This window comes from Dasypus novemcinctus, chromosome 11, assembly GCF_030445035.2.
Source record: "Dasypus novemcinctus isolate mDasNov1 chromosome 11, mDasNov1.1.hap2, whole genome shotgun sequence".
NCBI lineage: Eukaryota > Metazoa > Chordata > Mammalia > Cingulata > Dasypodidae > Dasypus > Dasypus novemcinctus.
In genome coordinates, this window is record NC_080683.1 from 15,703,195 (window position 1) to 15,720,802 (window position 17,608).

General features: G+C 56.1%; 2 protein-coding genes and 1 pseudogene across 5 annotated transcripts in view; 2 read left to right on the forward strand and 1 right to left on the reverse strand.

Annotated features, from left to right (window-relative positions):
- The window catches only part of ABCC10 (ATP binding cassette subfamily C member 10), a 26,677-nt gene extending 13,888 nt beyond the window's left edge, over window positions 1-12,789 (forward strand). For all 3 annotated transcript variants that reach the window (XM_004473097.4, XM_012530842.3, XM_071218468.1), the window contains 15 exons: window positions 375-546; window positions 1,871-1,969; window positions 2,704-2,893; window positions 4,384-4,461; window positions 4,551-4,745; window positions 5,966-6,119; window positions 6,281-6,470; window positions 8,255-8,598; window positions 8,853-9,022; window positions 9,533-9,693; window positions 9,968-10,221; window positions 11,245-11,390; window positions 11,524-11,621; window positions 11,857-11,969; window positions 12,282-12,789. In XM_004473097.4, the coding sequence (XP_004473154.1) occupies window positions 375-546; window positions 1,871-1,969; window positions 2,704-2,893; window positions 4,384-4,461; window positions 4,551-4,745; window positions 5,966-6,119; window positions 6,281-6,470; window positions 8,255-8,598; window positions 8,853-9,022; window positions 9,533-9,693; window positions 9,968-10,221; window positions 11,245-11,390; window positions 11,524-11,621; window positions 11,857-11,969; window positions 12,282-12,435 (2,518 nt within the window). In that variant the 3' untranslated portion in view covers window positions 12,436-12,789. The remainder of the gene's footprint in view (window positions 1-374; window positions 547-1,870; window positions 1,970-2,703; window positions 2,894-4,383; window positions 4,462-4,550; window positions 4,746-5,965; window positions 6,120-6,280; window positions 6,471-8,254; window positions 8,599-8,852; window positions 9,023-9,532; window positions 9,694-9,967; window positions 10,222-11,244; window positions 11,391-11,523; window positions 11,622-11,856; window positions 11,970-12,281) is intronic.
- Window positions 3,297-4,011, forward strand: LOC101412304 (peptidyl-prolyl cis-trans isomerase A pseudogene; annotated as a pseudogene).
- On the reverse strand, window positions 12,718-17,073 carry DLK2 (delta like non-canonical Notch ligand 2). Of its 2 annotated transcripts, none has more exons than XM_058306769.2 (6): window positions 16,990-17,073; window positions 16,375-16,505; window positions 16,066-16,129; window positions 14,943-15,073; window positions 14,356-14,407; window positions 12,718-13,639 (listed from the first exon to the last, which is right to left on the reverse strand). In XM_058306769.2, the coding sequence occupies exons 2-6, from the start codon at window positions 16,448-16,450 to the stop codon at window positions 12,904-12,906; spliced, it is 1,059 nt and encodes a 352-aa protein (XP_058162752.1). In that variant the 5' UTR covers window positions 16,451-16,505; window positions 16,990-17,073; the 3' UTR covers window positions 12,718-12,903. The 2 variants fall into 2 exon arrangements, with proteins under 2 accessions (XP_058162752.1, XP_058162751.1); XM_058306768.2 differs by having other exon boundaries at window positions 14,356-14,500.
- Between the last annotated feature and the right edge of the window lie 535 nt (window positions 17,074-17,608).

The following is a 17,608-nucleotide window of genomic DNA, read 5'->3' on the forward strand; positions in this document are numbered from 1 at the left end:
TCAGCTACTCTCAGAAAATGTGGTAGTGATGGGAAGGAATCCAGAGCGGAGCAGAGTTTTGAGAGAAGGCCTTCATGTTTTATGGTGAGACTGAGTGCAGTATGGCAGCTATACTCTCTGAGCTCCCAGCACACCTAGATATGATACTGCTTGGCTGTAATCAAAGCACAGTTTCTTCCCTTCCCAGTCCAGAGTGAGCATACAGCCTTATTAGTACCCCTCGACCCCAGTGCTGCCAATTCAGAGAGCCACATGACAAGAAGGGTGACCCTATGTAGAGGACAGCAGTCTGGGGAGGCTTTCCAGAGGCAGGGCCTAGGTGAGGGGACCCAGTGGGGAGCTGTCTCCAATGTTGCTGGCCTGGCTCTCTGCAGGCTGCGTGGGAAGGTGGCAGTGTGGGGGCTGCCCAAGGGCTTTGGCCTGGCCACCCAGGAACCCTGGATCCAGTTTGCCACCATCCGAGACAACATTCTCTTTGGGAAGACATTTGATGCCCAGCTGTACAGAGAAGTGCTGGAGGCCTGCGCCCTCAATGACGACCTCAGCGTGAGTGCCTAGCCTCGGAACTTCTTGGCCCCCGGCTTTTCCATGGGTCTCTGAGACATCAAATCAGAGACTGGCTTCTCTTGGAAGGGTTTCTTCCAACTTGGGCATCATTTACCTAGGACTGGCCATCAGGCTTTGGTCTTCCCCAGAGTGTCTGCCTGATCCTCCCTTGCCCATAGGGCCTGGAGGGGTAGTGGTAACTGGTTGTTCACACAGCAGCTGGGAGAGCCCTGAGGCCTCCAGGGCTAGGGCAGGGTTCCCATGAGCCTCAGCTCTACATAGGCCTGCCTTCTGGTTCCGATCCAGGAGGCCCTCCCTCTCCTTCCAAGATTTCACTGGGTTGCAGGTGACCTCTAGGGAAGCCTGCCAAGCCCAGTATATCCTTCCCCATCCCCATCCAGAGTACTAAATGTAGAGGGAAGAGAGTCCAGATTTCTCCCATGATTGTCCCACCCAACCCTGATGCTCCCTCCAGGACTGTTATCACCACTACCCTGCCCAGGTTAACTTAGAGCTCTCCCTAGGAAAAAGGACCTTTGCCTTTGACCATGGGGCATCCATTGTCCATTTATCATTTGTTTCTATTTCAAGTATTTTCCAAATGCCCACTGGGAACTGGGTACCATTCAAGGCATTAAGTAAAGAGATGAGTAACCAAGCATTTCCATCAGGAGGTTCACCTCCCAGTGGACCACAGGTGCTTTCTCTGGACATGGGGACCCCTTGGCCAAGGAAACCACTCCTGAGCCACAGGAAGGCTCAGGTTCATTCCTTCTCTAAGAATCTGTGAAAGCTTCATACCAAATTTGCTCTTTACCCTTGCCTGTTAAAATGACAGGGGGGCAAATGGGGCCGAGTGGTTAAGAATCTGGGTGTGAGTCCTGCCCCTTATTCACTGTGGGACCTTGGACAAAGTAGTTGACCTGTCTCAGGTTTGGTGTCACCTGTGAAAAGGAAACAATACCAGTTCACAAGGTAGTTGTAGGGACTGAATGAGACAATGTCTATAAGTGCAAAGCACATAGTGGTTTTTGTTTTGTTTTTTTTCCTACGATCACTTTTTTTAAACTGTTACATTCAAAAAATATAAGAGGTTCCAATATACCCCCCATCCCCCGTAAGTGTTTTATAAACGCCAGTGTTCGTGGAGTTATGGCCTGACCCCTATGGTACTCACACCAAATTCAAGTCCAGTTTCCCAGGCTCCCTGGTTCTTTTGACCCCTGCCATCTCCTCCCTGCAAAAGTATAGGATATGGAGTGGACAAAGTATTGGAGAGCTCTCTAAGCAACACTGTTGGGGGGGGGGGGTCCTGTTCCATCAGATCCTGCCTGCTGGGGATCAGACAGAGGTGGGAGAGAAGGGTGTGACCCTCAGCGGGGGGCAGCGAGCCCGGATTGCCCTTGCTCGTGCTGTCTACCAGGTAAGGTAAAGGTGGGATGGCAGGGGCAGAGAGATGGGAGTCAGGAGCCTTGGCAGCTTGGCTGCGAGAGAGGGAATGGGAATATTTTCATTAGCATAGGGCTTCTCTCCCACTCTCCTCCCACCCTGCATGTTCCTAAGACATTGGTTCTTTGGCCATCCCATTCTCCACTTGCAAATTCAAGGCAGAATTAAAGGCTTTTAAAATCATATTGTGGGGAAGCGGCTGTGGCTCAATCAGATGAGCTCCCGTCTACCATATGGGAGGCCCTCGGTACGTGTCCTGGGGCCTCCTTGTGAAGGAAGTCTCGGCCACATGCTGTGGAGCACTGCCCAGCCTGCAGACAGGGCGGAGAGCTGACTCAGCAAAAAAAAGGTGACACAACAAAAGAAGGGAGACAAGCAAGAACACAGAAGAGTCTGCAGCAAATGAACAGAGAGCAGACAGCAAGCACGCTGCAAGGGGGGGAGGGGAAAATAAATTTTTAAAAAAAGAATTATTAAAAAAAATCATATTGTGACTTGAGGAAGTAGGACCCAACAAAGCTGAGCACTGGCCTTGAGTGGAGGGAAGTCCACCCTTAGGTCTTGCCTCCTTCTTTACTGCTACAGAGATAATCCCAGAGTTCCCCTCTTCTGTCTTCTCTGACTGCCTTGAGATCAATTCCTAAGGGAATCTGTGTTCTGGCCAGAGGACTTGGGGCTTGGTGCTCATGGTACCCCATCTCTTCCTAGGAAAAGGAGCTCTATCTCCTTGATGACCCTCTGGCTGCTGTGGATGCAGATGTGGCCAACCACCTGCTGCACAGGTGCATCCTGGGAGTCCTGAGCCACACCACGCGGCTGCTCTGCACCCACCGCACCGAGTACCTGGAGAGAGCTGACTTGGTGCTGCTGATGGAGGACGGACGCCTTGTCCAGGCTGGTAATGTGTGCAACCAGGCTGGAGCCTGGCCAAGTGGGGGGGCACCTGCCAGAGTGTGACAAGGAGCAGGAGGCAGATGGATTGTCACATGCAGACTCTACCATCTCCTCCACGTGTGGCCTGGGCCCAGGCAGAGCTTCCTTCTGTATAATGGAAAACCCACTTCTGCGTTTATAGAGCTGGCGTGGGGAATAGGGAGAACAGGACAGAAAAGGAGCACATGTCAACAGATTTGGGACTTGTAGGCTTTATGACTGAATGCTCATGGGAACTAAGAGACCCAGGATCTCTGAGAACAGCCTGATGAAACTGAAGAAGAGAAAGCAGATTTAGAATAGTCCTTTTGTTAAAAACAAAACAAGTGAAAAACACTGAAAGATTATCCAGTTCACGGAGAGAGAACCAGGAAGAAATGGGGCCCGATCAGAGTGTTAAGAATTTAGTGAAGGCCTTGCAGACGCCACCATCGCCACTGCAGCCCCTTGCGCAGCCATGGTCAACCCCATCGTGTTCTTCAACATTGCTGTCGACAACGAGCCCCTGGGCCACATCTGTCTCAAGCTGTTTGCAGACAAAGTTCCAAAGACAGCAGAAAATTTCCATGCCCTGAGCACTGGGGAGAAAGGATTTAGTTGTAGGGTTCCTGCTTTTACAGAATTATTCCTGGATTTATGACCAGGGTGGTGACTTCACATGCCATAATGGCACTGGTGGCAAGTCCGTATATGGGGAGAAGGTTGAGGACGAGAACTTCCTCCTGAAACACACAGGTCCTGGCACCTTGTCCATGGCCAATGCTGGACCCAACACAAAGGGTTCCCAGGTTTTCATCTGCACTGCTAAGACTGAGTGGTTGGATGGCAAGCACGTGGTCTTCAGCAAGGTGAAAGAGGCATGAATATTGTGGAAGCCGTGGAGCACTTTGGGTCCAGGAACAGCAAGACCGCAAGAAGCTCACCACTGCTGACTGTGGACAAGTCTAAATTGATTTGGCTTCTGTCTTAACCACCAGACCATTCCTTCTGTAGCTCAGGAGAGCGCCTACCACCCTTGGGCTGCTCTCAGTATCCTATCATCTGTGTGCTGTTGCTGCAGTTCTTTGGGTTCCAGTCATCCTCCCCTTCCTTTCAGATGTAGCTGGATTGAAGAATTAAATTTATGATTATGAAATAAAAACCTTAAACAACCAAAAAAAAAAAAAAAAAGAATTTAGTGAAGCATGAGGAAAAAGCTCAGCAGTAACAAGAGGTGACTGGACAGGGCACTCCCAAGTGACCCTGACTCTCCTTTGAGTGATAAACACTTGTCCGACTGTGCTGGTTAGACTCCAGATGCAAAGAGATGGACTCGATGAGTCCTGTTCAGAGCCTGGGGGCATCCAGGTCAGGGCCCTGCTAGGGTAGGCTGGGGGAGGAGGTCTGCACAGATACTTAGAAGGATATGTATGTATGCAGAACAGGCCCCTCCTGAGCTCCCCTTCCACCTTTCAGGGCCTCCCTCTGAGATTCTGCCATTGGTACAAGCTATCCCCAAAGTCTGGGCTGAGGATGGAAAGGAACCTAACTCAGGTATGGCCCAAGGGTGGGCTTGCCCTTCACCATCAAACTGTAGAGAGATGCTTTCCACAAAGCTTGCCTACACCTCCTGATTCTTCCAGGCACAGCTCAGTCAGAATGGAACCCAGAAAAAACAAAGGAAGGGCTAGAGGTGGAGGAGAGCACTTCTGGCCGCCTGCATCAAGAAGAAAGCAAGAAGGAGGGTGCCGTGGCTTTCCACGTCTACCGAGCATACTGGAGGGCTGTGGGCCAGGGCCTGGCCTTGGCCATCCTCTTCTCTCTGCTCCTCATGCAAGGTATATGCTGGAGCACCTGACCCCACCCACAGTCCTGCCCTTGAGGTGCCCATCCCACCCATCACTTTGTACTAAGCATTACAAAGCTGGAGGGGTAGGGGATGTACTCCATAGCTATCTTTTTTATTTTTTTTAAGATTTTTAAAAATTTATTTATTTCTCCCCCCACCCCTCATTATTTTGCACTCACTGTCTGCTTTCTGTGTCCATTTGCTGTGTGTTCTTTTTTTAAATTTAATTATTTATTTATTTCTCTCCCCTCCTCCCTGTTGTCTGCTCTCTGTGTCTATTCGCTGCATGTTCTGTGTCCTCTTGCATTCTTGTCAGCGGCACCAGGAATCTGTGTCTCTTTTCGTTGCATCATCTTGCTGCATCAGCTCTCCATGTGTGCGGTGCCACTCCTGGGCAGGCTGCACTTTTCTCACATGGGGCAGCTCTCCTTGCCGGGTGCATTCCTTGTGCATGGGACTCCCCTATGCAGGTCACCCCTATGTGGCACGCACTCCATGCACGCATCAGCACTGCGTGTGGGCCAGCTCACCACACAGGCCAGGAGGCCCTGGGTTTGAACCCTGGACCTCCCATATGGTAGGCGGACGCTCTTTCAGTTGAGCGAAATCCGCTTCCCCATTTGCTGTGTGTTCTTCTGTGTCTGCTTGTCTTCTCTAGGTGGCCCCGGGAACCGATCCTGGGACCTTTTGGAGTGGGAGAGAGATGTTCAATCTCTTGCACAACCACCTCCCTGGTTTGCTGCATCTCTTATTGTCTCTCCTGTGTCTCTTTGTACTATATCATCTTGCTGCGCCAGCTTTCCACACAGGCCAGCATTCCAGTTGGGCCAACTCTCCGCTAAGGCCAGCTCACCGCACGGGCCAGCTTGCCTTCACCAGGGGGCCCCAGGAACTGAATCCTGGACCTCCCATATGGTAGATGGGAGCCAAATCGCTAGAGTCACATCTGCTTCCCTCCGTAGCTATCTTCTGATCTGCCTCCCAGGCACCTCCCATTTTGCAAATTTGAGATCATCCTTTCCTCAGAGCTGAAGGGTGATGTGCCCAGGAAGGAAGCACACAGCAGGGAGGACATGGGATAGAGGCAAGGTGGGGAGGGCCAGGTGGATGAAGGGGGGAGGGAACCAGAGCCATGGGCAGAGGAAGGGGGTGTTTGAAGAGAACAAAGTAGATGAGTCTCTCACACGGCTTCTTCCTGTTCCCACCCAGCCTCCCGGAATGCTGCTGACTGGTGGCTCTCCCACTGGATCTCTCAGCTGAAGGCACCTAAGAATAGCTCGGAGGAGGCACCAGCTCCCACCAGCCCCGATTCCACAGGGCTCTTTTCTCCCCAGCTGCTCCTCTTCTCCCCAGGAAGCCTCTGGTGAGTGCCTGGGGATGGGAGTAGGCAGGGAGCTCTTAGAGCCAGGCAGGGTTGAGGGCTGGGGGGCTGGTGTTCCAGGGGCTGTGGATGATGGAGGGCGGGGAGAGGACCCCTGAGTGGCCCTCCTTTTGGTTACCCACAGACCTCTCCCCACCACCCAGTGCCCCAGTGTTCCCTCTGCCCAAAGCTGCCCCCAATGGCTCCTCAGACATCCGTTTCTACCTCACCGTATACGCGAGCATTGCTGGTGTCAACTCCCTCTGCACCCTACTCCGGGCAGTACTCTTTGCGGCTGGCACCCTCCGAGCAGCTGGCACCCTGCATCGCCGCCTGCTGCATCGAGTCCTAATGGTGAGGGGTTGGGGGGAGCAGGGGGAAGAGGGAATGCAGCCCCGGCCTTGGGGTGGGGGGAGTCTGCTTAGCACATGGGCTTCATCCAGGGCTCCATCGTAAATCCCTAGTCTTTGGGATAAAGTATCCCCTCCCAGGTGTGTGCCACACTTGATAATGTCTGAGGCCCGGAGAGGCCCTGTTTGGACTGGGTTCAAACCCTGTTACTTGAGCATATAGTGTTCTCATCTGCAAAATAGGGAGAATAAGAATCTATAGGTGCAGAGAGTGCGGTAATTGTAGCCCTCATTTCCTGCCAGGCAGGCCCCCTTTTTGTTTTATTTATTTATCCCTGTTTATCTCCATACTCTATTTCCATTTCCCCTCCATTCCTTGATAAGCAACCACTTAAGTGTGTTTAATACACATCTTTTTAGTTTGTGTTTTTGCAAAACGCCTGTTTTATGCACATATAGTTTTTTTAATGTCCTTTCTTTTTTAGTTTTTCATGTAGTTTTAAATTATGCAAATAATGTGTTAGATCTCATTCTCTTTCATACTGTTCTTACTTAGAGCTGTTTCTAAGATCCATCCCTATAACTACATGTATATCATAGATTTAATATGAGCAGTAAATTAATTAGTACCTGGAAAATACTTAGGATAGTGCCTGGCACATGTCACTGCCCAATTAGCTATTATTATTAATGTTGTTCTTATTACAAATCTCCCTGTAAGACCTCACAGTTTGTCGTCCTGTGAGGTAAGCACTGTTAGCTCCATTTTACAGATGAGAAGCTGAGGCTTCAGGAGTTTAAGTGACCAGGCCAAGGCTAGTTCTGTGGAGGGCCAGGCATTGAACCCAGCACTGGTGGGACTTTCCTCAGCCTGTCAGGGAGCCACCACCCCATTCTTCCTCCTCTCCAAGAGCCACAGAGGGGACATCTTCATGCTGTGAAGGAATTAGCTTCTCATAAGCTGATACTAAGAGATGCTTCGTCAAGTTATTCAGCTAGTCCTCTGCCTTACGACAGGACTGTTCCCAGGGTAAAGGCAGAGGGAGGAGATGGGGACGGTGGGGAAAGGAGAGGGCTGCCTTTGAGACTAGTAGCTCCCACTGCCTAGCAATTACAGAACACTTATTCCCTGCGAGGCACACTATGCTAAGCACTTAGCTGCTGTGTAAGTGGCCTTTAATTCTAACAGCTGCTGTCAAAGGTGCTGTTCCATTACTCTCCCCCTTTTGCAGATGCGGATCAGTAGCATTGAGAGATTAAGCCCTTTATCCTTTGCCTCGCACCTAATACCTAATAAGTGGCAGAACTGGAATTCGCATTGCAGTCTGACTCCCAAATTTGAGCTCTTAACCAGGAGACAGTAACCTTGAACTGCTGACTTGAACCGCTGCCTTCACCAGCTCTGTCCAGCCACTGGCAATCAGGCTGTCCCTTCAGACATCTAACTAACTCTTACTCACTGGCCTGGAATTCCCCATCTTCTGGAATGAGATGAGCTCTCTACCCTTGAAAGGGTAGTAGGCACATCGGCCCAGAGTAGAGGAGTGGCCAACATGACCTTTAGGGTCACCAGTGGCCAAAGGGATGGGAGAGTCTCTGTCTCCCCCACCCCATAGTCTTCCTCCAAGCTCTGCTGCTCCCTCCTCTCTGCCCCCAAGCTCTGGGGATGCTTTCCCCATTCCTCTTCTCTACCTTGGGCCTTCCTTCCCACCCCACCTCCCCCAGCACTGCCCACCAACCCCACTTCTGCCAGACCCTGCCCTTGCCCAGCCACATCCCCTCTCCCAGGCGCCAGTGACTTTCTTCGACTCCACGCCCACGGGCCGGGTCCTAAACCGCTTCTCCTCCGACATGGCCTGTGCGGATGACAGCCTGCCCTTCATCCTAAACATCCTCCTGGCCAACGCAGTGGGCCTGCTGGGCCTCCTGGCCGTGCTGAGCTCTGGCCTGCCCTGGCTGCTGCTGCTGCTGCCGCCTTTGAGCGTCATCTACTACCGCGTGCAGCGCCACTACAGGGCCTCCTCGCGAGAACTGCGGCGCCTGGGCAGCCTCACCCTGTCCCCACTCTACACCCACCTTGCCGACACCTTGGCTGGCCTCCCCGTGCTCCGGGCTGCCGGGGCCACCCACAGGTGTGTGGAGTCTGCCTCTCTCCACAGAGCCCAGGACATGAGGTGCTGGGGGGGGAGCATGCAGAAGAAGAGGCAGACTCGAGAAGAGGGCATGTGGAGTGGGGGTGTAGCAGCCCTGGGGGAGAAGGGAAAAGAGGGGGGAAACAACAGCAGACCCTCACTATGGAAGCACCCACTACCAAGAAGGAGGTGTTCTATCTGGGTGGTCCAGTGGAACGATGGCGTGGCCTCACACCCCTCTTGACTTCTGCCAGGTTTGAGGAGGAGAACCAGCGACTCCTAGAACTAAACCAGCGGTGCCAGTTTGCTGCCAGCGCCACAATGCAATGGCTGGACATTCGGCTCCAGCTCATGGGAGCCGCGGTGGTCAGCGCCATCGCAGGCATCGCCCTGGTGCAGCACCAGCAGGGCCTCTCTAACCCAGGTGCTGCCCCTGGGCCCGTCACCTCTCCCCAGAAGCAAGTCATCCCTCCCCCTGCCCCAAACCTCTCCCCGCACCCCCCCCCAACATTTTCCCCTCCCACCCAGGGTTCCCTGTGAGGAGGCATTATAATCGTCACCACCCCATTTCAGAGTGGAGGAAACTGAGTCTCAAGGGGTGACTTCCCAAGTGGTGGTGGACCTGGGACTGGAACCAGTCTCCTGAAATTCTGATCTTAGCCCCTTCCCTGCTCCCACTCCCTATGCCTTCCACTCTGCCCCTGGCCCACCTCAGCCTTTCTCCCATCGTCCCTCACAGCTTCTCCAGGCCCACCCCACTCCCTTGCCTCTAGCCTCCTCTTGCCCCTGCCTTGGTCCTATCCTATTGTCTTTCTCCTCTGATGGCTGCCTTTAAAGGCCTACAGGCTACAAGCTTGTGAGTGTCCTCTCCTGCCCCCACCCACCCACACACCAGTGTCCAAGCCTCCCCTAGCGCCTGGTGCTCTTCCCCCAGGGCTGGTGGGCCTGTCGCTGTCTTACGCCCTGTCCTTGACGGGCCTGCTCTCGGGCCTGGTGAGCAGCTTCACCCAGACGGAAGCCATGCTGGTGAGCGTGGAGCGGATGGAGGAGTACTCCTGTGACCTGCCCCAGGAGCCGCAGGGCCAGCTGCTGCAGGTAGGCCTGCGCCCCGCCCAGGCCGAGCTCTGGAGCCTCAGTCTCGCTCCCCCACCCCCAGTTCCTTTGCCTTCCCTCTTCATCTTTCTCAGCTCCCCTGACTTGCCTGCATCCCTCATCTTTGTGTTGCGTTCTCCCCGCCTCTCCTGCACTTTCCCTCATTTCCCCCACCTCTCCTCTCACACCATCCATTTCTCACTGTTCTCCCCTCCTTCTGCCCTCCAACCCTTCTTCTCACCATCATTCCTCCCCATCTCCCACTATGGACCACCAGCCGGGCATCGGCTGGCTGACCCAGGGGAGCGTAGAGTTCCAGGATGTGGTGTTGACGTACCGGCCCGGGCTGCCGAATGCCCTGGACGGGGTGACCTTCCGCGTACAGCCCGGGGAGAAGCTGGGCATCGTGGGCCGCACAGGCTCCGGCAAGTCTTCCCTGCTGTTGGTGCTCTTCCGGCTGCTGGAACCCAGTGCGGGGCGAGTGCTACTGGACGGCGTGGACACCAGCCAGCTGGCACTGGCCGAGCTCAGGTCTGCGGGAGGGGCGGCAGGAGGGGGTGTGGGCGGGAATGGGTGCCAGAACCACCGGCCCTTCGAGGAGGGCCTGGCTAGGAAAGCATGAACTCAGGGCAGCCAGGGTTGGTCAGGGGGTGAGACCTGGAGGACAGGACAAGCAGGTAAGGACAGCGTCCTACTACTCAGATACAGATTCATAGCTGGGGCTCCAAGGCCTTCCTCACCCTGACCCCGGCCCACCTTTCAGCTTCAGCTCTCTCGTACTTTGCAGCACGCACCCTCTACTCTAGACTGGCCAGTCACTACCTCCTGAACCAGAGCCTTCCAGACTCTGTGCCCCAAGATACTGCCCCTCGGCTCTTAGGCTCACCAGACAGGCTTGGGATTGCTGGAGGCCTGGGCCAATTGCCCTTGGCTGCCAGTGGCCTCATCTGGAGCTGTCACCACCCACCACAACTCAGGTTGACCTAGTATGTTCTCTGAGTTCCACAACACGGACAAGGTTGGGAAGCTCTGGCCTAAAGCCCCATGCAGATTACTGACTCCCAGCCCTGGCCCTGCCTCTCCCTGCATTCTCTTCTAACCTGTGGTGGCCTTACCATTTAGCTCTGACACTTAGCTCAGGACCCAATTCAAGGCCCACCTCCAACCTTGAAGCACCCTTTAACAGTTCAGCCTCTCTGGTCATTCCTTGCCCAGCCACTACTGTTCCTCGAGTCACTGCCACAGTTTAGCCCATTCTTTTTCTGTTTTTTTTTTTTTTTTTCATACCTCAATGAGACGTAAGCTCCGTAAGGACTAGGTCCAGGCCTGGTTTCTTTGGTATTGCCCATAGCACCAGCACAGTTCTAGGCACACAGTTGGCTGTCATTTGGTGGGGATGGTGTGGGGAGCAGAGTGGGGACATGTTTGGGTCTTATCCCCAGGCTTTCCTGGATGTGCTAGCCCCTCGGGAATATCAGTTCAAACCTGGGCTAGGAGCAGAGTGCCCACATCTCCAACCTAGGCCTTATGCCCTGTTCTCCTCCTTGTCCCCAGATCCCAACTGGCCATCATTCCCCAGGAGCCTTTTTTGTTTAGTGGGACTATTCGGGAAAACCTAGACCCCCAGAGCCTGCATGAAGACAGGGAGCTGTGGCAGGCCCTGGAGCAGTGCCACCTGAGTGAGGTGATCGTATCCATGGGTGAGTGTTAGGCCCTGCCCTGCAGGGTGCAGAAGGAGTAGGGGCTGGGCTTGGGCCTGGCCCTGAAGGGGAGGCAGTGGGAGAGGTCTGGGAGAGGCCTGGGACATTGAGGTAAGGTTGCTCTGCCTTGCAGGTGGCCTGGATGGTGAGCTGGGTGAGGGGGGCCGGAGCTTGTCCCTGGGGCAGAGGCAGCTGCTGTGTCTTGCCAGAGCTCTCCTCACAGATGCCAAGGTAAGGGGACAAGAAGGGGCTGGGGCCATGTTGAGAGGCAAGGAGGTCAGATGGGGAGAGGATTCAGGAGCCAGGTTAGAGACTATTCAGCGTCCTGGGTTTCCTTTCCCTGCTAGACCTGGAGGTGGGGAGCTGTCGGGTCGGCTGGGCCAGGTGGCAGGGGCTGGTGCTTGGGTAAGAGCCCAGGCAACCCTCTTCCTTCCCCCTTCTTTCCCACCCCCTCTATGGGTCCCAGATCCTGTGTATTGACGAGGCCACAGCAAGCGTGGACCAGAAGACAGACCAGCTGCTCCAGCAGACCATCTGTAAACGCTTTGCCCACAAGACAGTGCTGACCATTGCCCACAGGTGTGTAGGCATCCAGCACGAGTGTCTGATTGGGGGTTCCAGGGGCATGTGCCCTGAGCCTCCATTCCTTTCAGGGGCTTCAGGGGTCTGGACTCTAGAGACTTCCCCCAAGCCCCCTTCTCCCCCTAGTGAGTCTCAGCTCCGATGTGCAGGCACTGAGAGAATCTGAGGGAATCCTGCACAGAGCCAGGTGCTAAAGCCTGTGGGGACAGACCTGTGCTGTCCAGGAGGGGAAGAGGAGGGAAGCAGGTCACCCATTTCCTTTAGGGCCTTGTCCCCCACCCCCCATGCTGACCATCTTCTTCCACACAGGCTCAACACGATCCTGAACTCAGACCGGGTGCTGGTGCTGCAGGCAGGGAGGGTCGTGGAGCTGGACTCCCCTGCCACCCTGCGCAACCAGCCCCACTCGCTGTTCCAACAAATGCTGCAGAGCAGCCAGCAGGGAGCCCACTCCTCTCCCTGAGGCCTCAAGCCTAGCACCCCACTCTACAGGGTTCTCCCATCACACCTCCCCAGCCTGCTCCAGCTGCTGGGCTGGCACAGAGGTGGTGGCTGCTTTACATTCTCCTCAGTGGCTCTACCTCTCCCTCGCTTCTCCCAGAGGGGAAAGGGGGCACCCTGACTTCTTCTTTGGAAGCCACTCCTTCTTGGTAGGTAGAATCCAGAGGCTTCCTCAGAATTAGGCCTCTGCTCTGCCCCTCTCATACCTGGGACTCCAGCAGGTTTTTCTGGGATAGGACCCTACTTGCATTTTCATAGTTTTATTTGATAAAATTCCCATCTTACATTCTGTGTATTAAAAAAATAATATTTCTGGTGTGAGGCTGAGGTCTCTCAGTGTGTGTGCCCCAGCTGAGGGTGGTGAGGAAGGAACACGACAGTCTGAGGGGTGGGGGAGGTGAAGAAAGGGGCGGGAGAGCCCCCACGCCCATCACAGTGCTGTGGTCTTTCCAGGCTCGCAGGGCAGGGCGGGCGGCAGGGGGCTCCCGGCGGGCAGCATGCTGACCTGACACTCCTGGTCCTGGCGCGCCGGGACGTAGCGTGGGGCAGGGTAGCAACAGGGTCCAGGGGGGCAGATGCCCCGGCGCCAGGCCCTCAGGGTCAGCAACACGGTGGCCAGGACCAGGGCGGCAGTGAGGGCCCCAAACACCACCACGGCCACCAGGCTGGACTCGGCCAGCCCCACCTCTTGCCTCCGCACCACCTCCTTCACCGAGATCCGCAGCAGACCCGCCCCTGCGCTGTGGGGGACTGGCCCAGTGGCAGGGACCAGCACAGCTGAGGTGGGCTCCAGGGGGATGTCCAGCGTGGTGGGGGGTTCCGGGACCGGTAAGACAAGCTCGCAGGTCTTGCCGCCATAGCCACTGGGGCAAAGACAGTCAAAGTCGTGGACACGGTCCCGACAGCGGGCCCCTCTCTGGCACGGGCGGCTGGCACAGTCATCCAGGTTGAGGGTGCAGAAGCGTCCAGCAAAGCCCTCAGGGCAGAGGCAGGAGAAGCGGTTTATGCCATCGAGGCAGGTGGCACCATTAGCACAAGGCCGCATCAGACAGTCGTCTACATTCACCTCGCAGCGGGCGCCCACAAACCCAGCCAAGCAGCGGCAGGTGAAGTTCAGAGCAAAGCCCTGGTCATCCTGGCACTGCCCGCCGTTCCGGCACGGGGAGCTGGGGTGGGCGTAGGAGAGGGTCTTGATACTCACTCACTGATACCTTTGGGGTAGCCTAGCTCAGCATCCTGACCCCATTCTAGCTAGGTCTTTTTGGGCCAGCCTCTCTGAACCTCAAATGTGTCATTCTTAAAAGGGTAATAAAAATAGCACCCAGCTTGCCAATTTGTGAGGGTTAAATGAGATAATCCAACATGAAGCATTTAGCACAGCGCCTGGCCTAAAGGCAGGGCTCAAGATGAGTGTGCTATTATTATCCTCATAGGTTCTCTCTCGGGCCTGGAGGGGAAATGAGGGCAACAAATCCAGCCCCTGCTTGCCTATTCCCTCCTCCGTACAATGAGGCATAAGACTGCTGCGAGGAGCATCTTCAGGGGCTGCAAGCCAACTTTTCCGGGAGGCTGAGAGGAGTCCTAGGGCCCCCAGCCCCCTCAGTACAATCCCCCTCCAACCAGAGCAATCACACATTTATCTGTGCATACCTCCAATGCTGGTAGGGTTTTTTTTTTTTGTTAAATGGTTCAGAGGGACAAAAAGGTTGAAAAAACCCTGGACTAAGGATACCTGGACATTCTGGGGCTTTATCGTAGTGTGCGCCCACATGCATATCCTCTGACCCTCAGCCCCAACCCCATTGCCACCACCCACCTCCCTCATACCCTGTCACCAGATTCTGATCTAAGCCCCCGTTTACGGCGTGGGCCCAGCACTCACCCCGCCTGCTCACAGGGTCCGGCCTTGCGCTCACAGTCATGCCCGTGGAAGCCTAGAGGGCACACACAGTGGTACTCACCGCCCCCATCATACACACACTGGCCTCCGTTTCGGCAGGGGGACTGCGTGGTGCAGACGTGCTCATCTGGAGAGGAGACGGGGCAGGCTCACACCTGGTCCCAGACCTGCTCAGGCCCTGCTTGGCCGAGAATCTCAGACCCAAGGCTTTATGGGTATGGCTTGAACTACAAACCCATCCCAGGCTGATAAGGTCTAGTTGGGGGAAAACAACACTGAGTCTGGAATAAGGAGGCTCCCGGCCCTAGCTCTGTTGATCTGTCTCAAAGTGACTTTTGGTAAGTTATGTCTATTCTGTGAGCCTCAGTTTCCTCATCTGTAAAATGAGTATAATTTTTAGCAGCTGCCTTGTCTGCCTCAGGGTTATGTCAAGGGTCCCTCAGATAAGAGGTAGGTATAAAATCAAAATTATAAAATGCCATGTATTTGAGGGTTTGAGCAGGACACAGTAGGTGCTCAGTAAATATGGATGAATATTCTCAGGACACATGGGGCCCCCAGCCCCTTACCTTTGTCACAGAACTTGCCTGCCCAGCCATTGTGGCAGATGCACTGCCAAGGCTGGTGGCAGGTACCGTGTTGGCAGCCTGGCATCCTCACACAGCGCTCACAGTGCAGCCCCTCCCAGCCTGGGTCACACCTGATGGGGAAAAGTACAGGGTCAGGGGACAGAAGGAAATGGAAGAAGTAGAACCAGTGCAGTAAAGAGGATCTATGCCTGCCCCTCAGGGAAAGGAAACTGGCCTGTCCCAAGTAGGTGTTAGGGCTGTGGCAGGGTCACATCAGACCAGCATTCAAGTCCTAGTTCTGTACTTTGTCTAACCTTGCTGAGCCCAGTTTTCCACCTGTAAACTGGAGATATACCTTTCAGCATTGTAATGAGGAAGAAATAAAATAAGCTGATGTCAGTAGTGCCTCTGGTACAACACGCAGCATGTCTGAGGTGCTCACAGACATTTTAAAAAAGAATGACCTTGAAATGTCATCAGGCCTATCTTTCCACCCCTGATTCCAGGGAAAATTCCTCACCTAGTTTTTAAAGTCCTCCAAGGATGGAGATTTCCAAACACCCCCAACCCCTTGAACAGCCTGCCCTGTAGCTCATGACTTATGTCCAGTTACACTTTCCTCCTGCTAGAATCTGCCCAACCCCCATCCCAGAGAGTAAGTTCATGGAGGAAAATCCTCCCTCATCATATGTACTTCTCCCCAGCAACCCTCCCTGCAGCCTTTCTTTTCCAGGCTGAACCATTTCCTCTCTAGATCTTTCCTCATGGCCCGCAACCCCCATACTCTGGCAGGCTTTGGGGCTTTTTCCTCTCCGTCTTTCCCATACTTCAATAGCGAGGCTCTGGTATCTAAAGGAATATTTTGGAATCCCTGGGTTAGACTTAGGAGAGCAAATAAAGGAGGAGATATCAGCTGGAAGAAGCTAAAGAAGGCAGAGAGGAACGTGGGAGAAGAGCTGACCAGGCTGCCCTAAGGGGAATGGGGAACACACAGAAGGATCTTCAGCCCCTAGGCACTCTGCCCTGGACCTTGACCTGGTTGTGGCTGTAGAGGGTTGAGAAATGGGGTGAATACCCACATCTGGCGAGCAAAGGCTTCGGGGCGAGTGCTCGGGGTGGGTACCTGCAGGAGCCGTCGGGTGCACAGCAGCCGTGGCCCAGGTCGCAGTGGGAGCTGCAGTCATCGGCTGTAAGAGTGATGCGAGAGAGTAAGGCCCGAGTCAGTGTTGGACTCCCTAGGATGTGGGACTTGTGAGAGGATGTGGGGTCCCAGTAGTGAGGTGGGCGCACTGATCCATCACGTTCGCAAGGGGCTAGCTGGGTCTCGCCCCGCTAGTCCGAGCGGCTGCAGTGCCGTCTCTGGCCGGCAGAGGTCAACGTGCAAGCGAGGGACGGCCGGACAGTGTCTCTGCGGGAGCCGGGGGGCGCTCACCTCGGGCAGGCTGACCGGGCGCCCCCAGGATGCACAACAGGCACACGAGATGTAGGCAGCGGCAGCCGCTGAGCATGGTCAGCGCCGGCCCCAGGAGGCACCGCCGGATGCACTGCCGGACGTGCGGACACCTGTGGGATGGCACGGACTGAGAGGCGGCCGGACGCAGATAGCGGCCCGGAAAGGAGCTCCGAATGACCGGAGCCGGGGAGAGAGGGGCGTCGGGATAGGAGAGGGGCGGGGAGCAGCGGGAGGACCGAGGCGGGTTAAGTGGGTGAAGGAAAGGAGCCAGGACTCCGGGAGCGGGCACCGTGGGAAAGGGGCAAAGGATGGGCAGCGCCGAGCGAGGCGAGGGTGCGGGAAGGACCGCGGGTGGGAACGCAGTCGGGGACCAAGGGGTCCATGAGGCTGTGGACAGTGCCGAAAGGCGGCCTCGAGGACGGCGGGGACGCTGGGGCCGGCAACGAGCAGTCTCCGCCCCCACCCCCAAGTCCCCCAGGACTAGCTCCCGCGTCCTCCCCCTTATCTCCGCCGCAATCGGCTCGGCGGCGGCGCAGGGCCTGGAGTCCCCACAGCGCCCCTGGCCCCGTGCGCCTCTGCCCTCCGGGTCCTCACCTCGGGCTGGGAGGCGGCGCGCCCAGGGGCGCAGAGCGAGAAGGGCTCCGACGGGCTGCGCCCAGGGCCCGGGCGGGGACGCGGGGCCGCCCCTAGCGGGCCGCGGGGCCGGGCGCCGAGGCGGCTGCCATGCGGGCGGAGCGCTCGGGAATCTGGGGCTCCGGGCGACCCCGAGCGGCGGCGGCGGCGGCAACCCCTCGCGCGCTCAGGCCGCCTGCCAGGGGCGGCGTGTGCCGGCGGAGGCCGCCTCCCCGCGGGCGCCCGGCCCGCCCCCCGCCGGCGTCCGGCGCCCACGCCCCCCTCCCCGCCACGCACGGCGCGCCTCGCCCCTGCGCTCACCCCCGGTCCTCGCGGCGGGGCGCTCCCCTGGGCTCGCGCCGTCCGCCGCCTGGCTTCGCCACCTAACCTCTCCGAACCTCGCTGGGGTCCATGAAGGAAGGAAATTAGGGGAGTTGAAACGCGAGGAGACCGTCAAGTGCCGGCCAAAGGCGCGCGGTGCGGTTACGCTACCGCCTCCCGCGGCCGCGCTGCTCACCGCGCCCCTCACCCGCGCCGCAACTCAGCCCTGCCCGCTCCTTCCCGGCACGCTTCTCTATATATGCCATGCACACTCAGGGCA

Bases quoted from the DNA above. Each gene is read 5' to 3' on its own strand.
- DLK2 (XM_058306768.2), bottom strand. From the start codon at position 16,450: ATGCTCAGCGGCTGCCGCTGCCTACATCTCGTGTGCCTGTTGTGCATC. The intron at 16,130-16,374 runs GTGAGCGCCCCC...TCACTCTTACAG, and splicing joins GCCCGGTCAGCCTGCCCGAG to CCGATGACTGCAGCTCCCAC. The intron at 13,640-14,355 runs GTGAGTGCTGGG...CGCCCACCCCAG, and splicing joins GGACCCTGTGAGCAGGCGGG to CTCCCCGTGCCGGAACGGCG.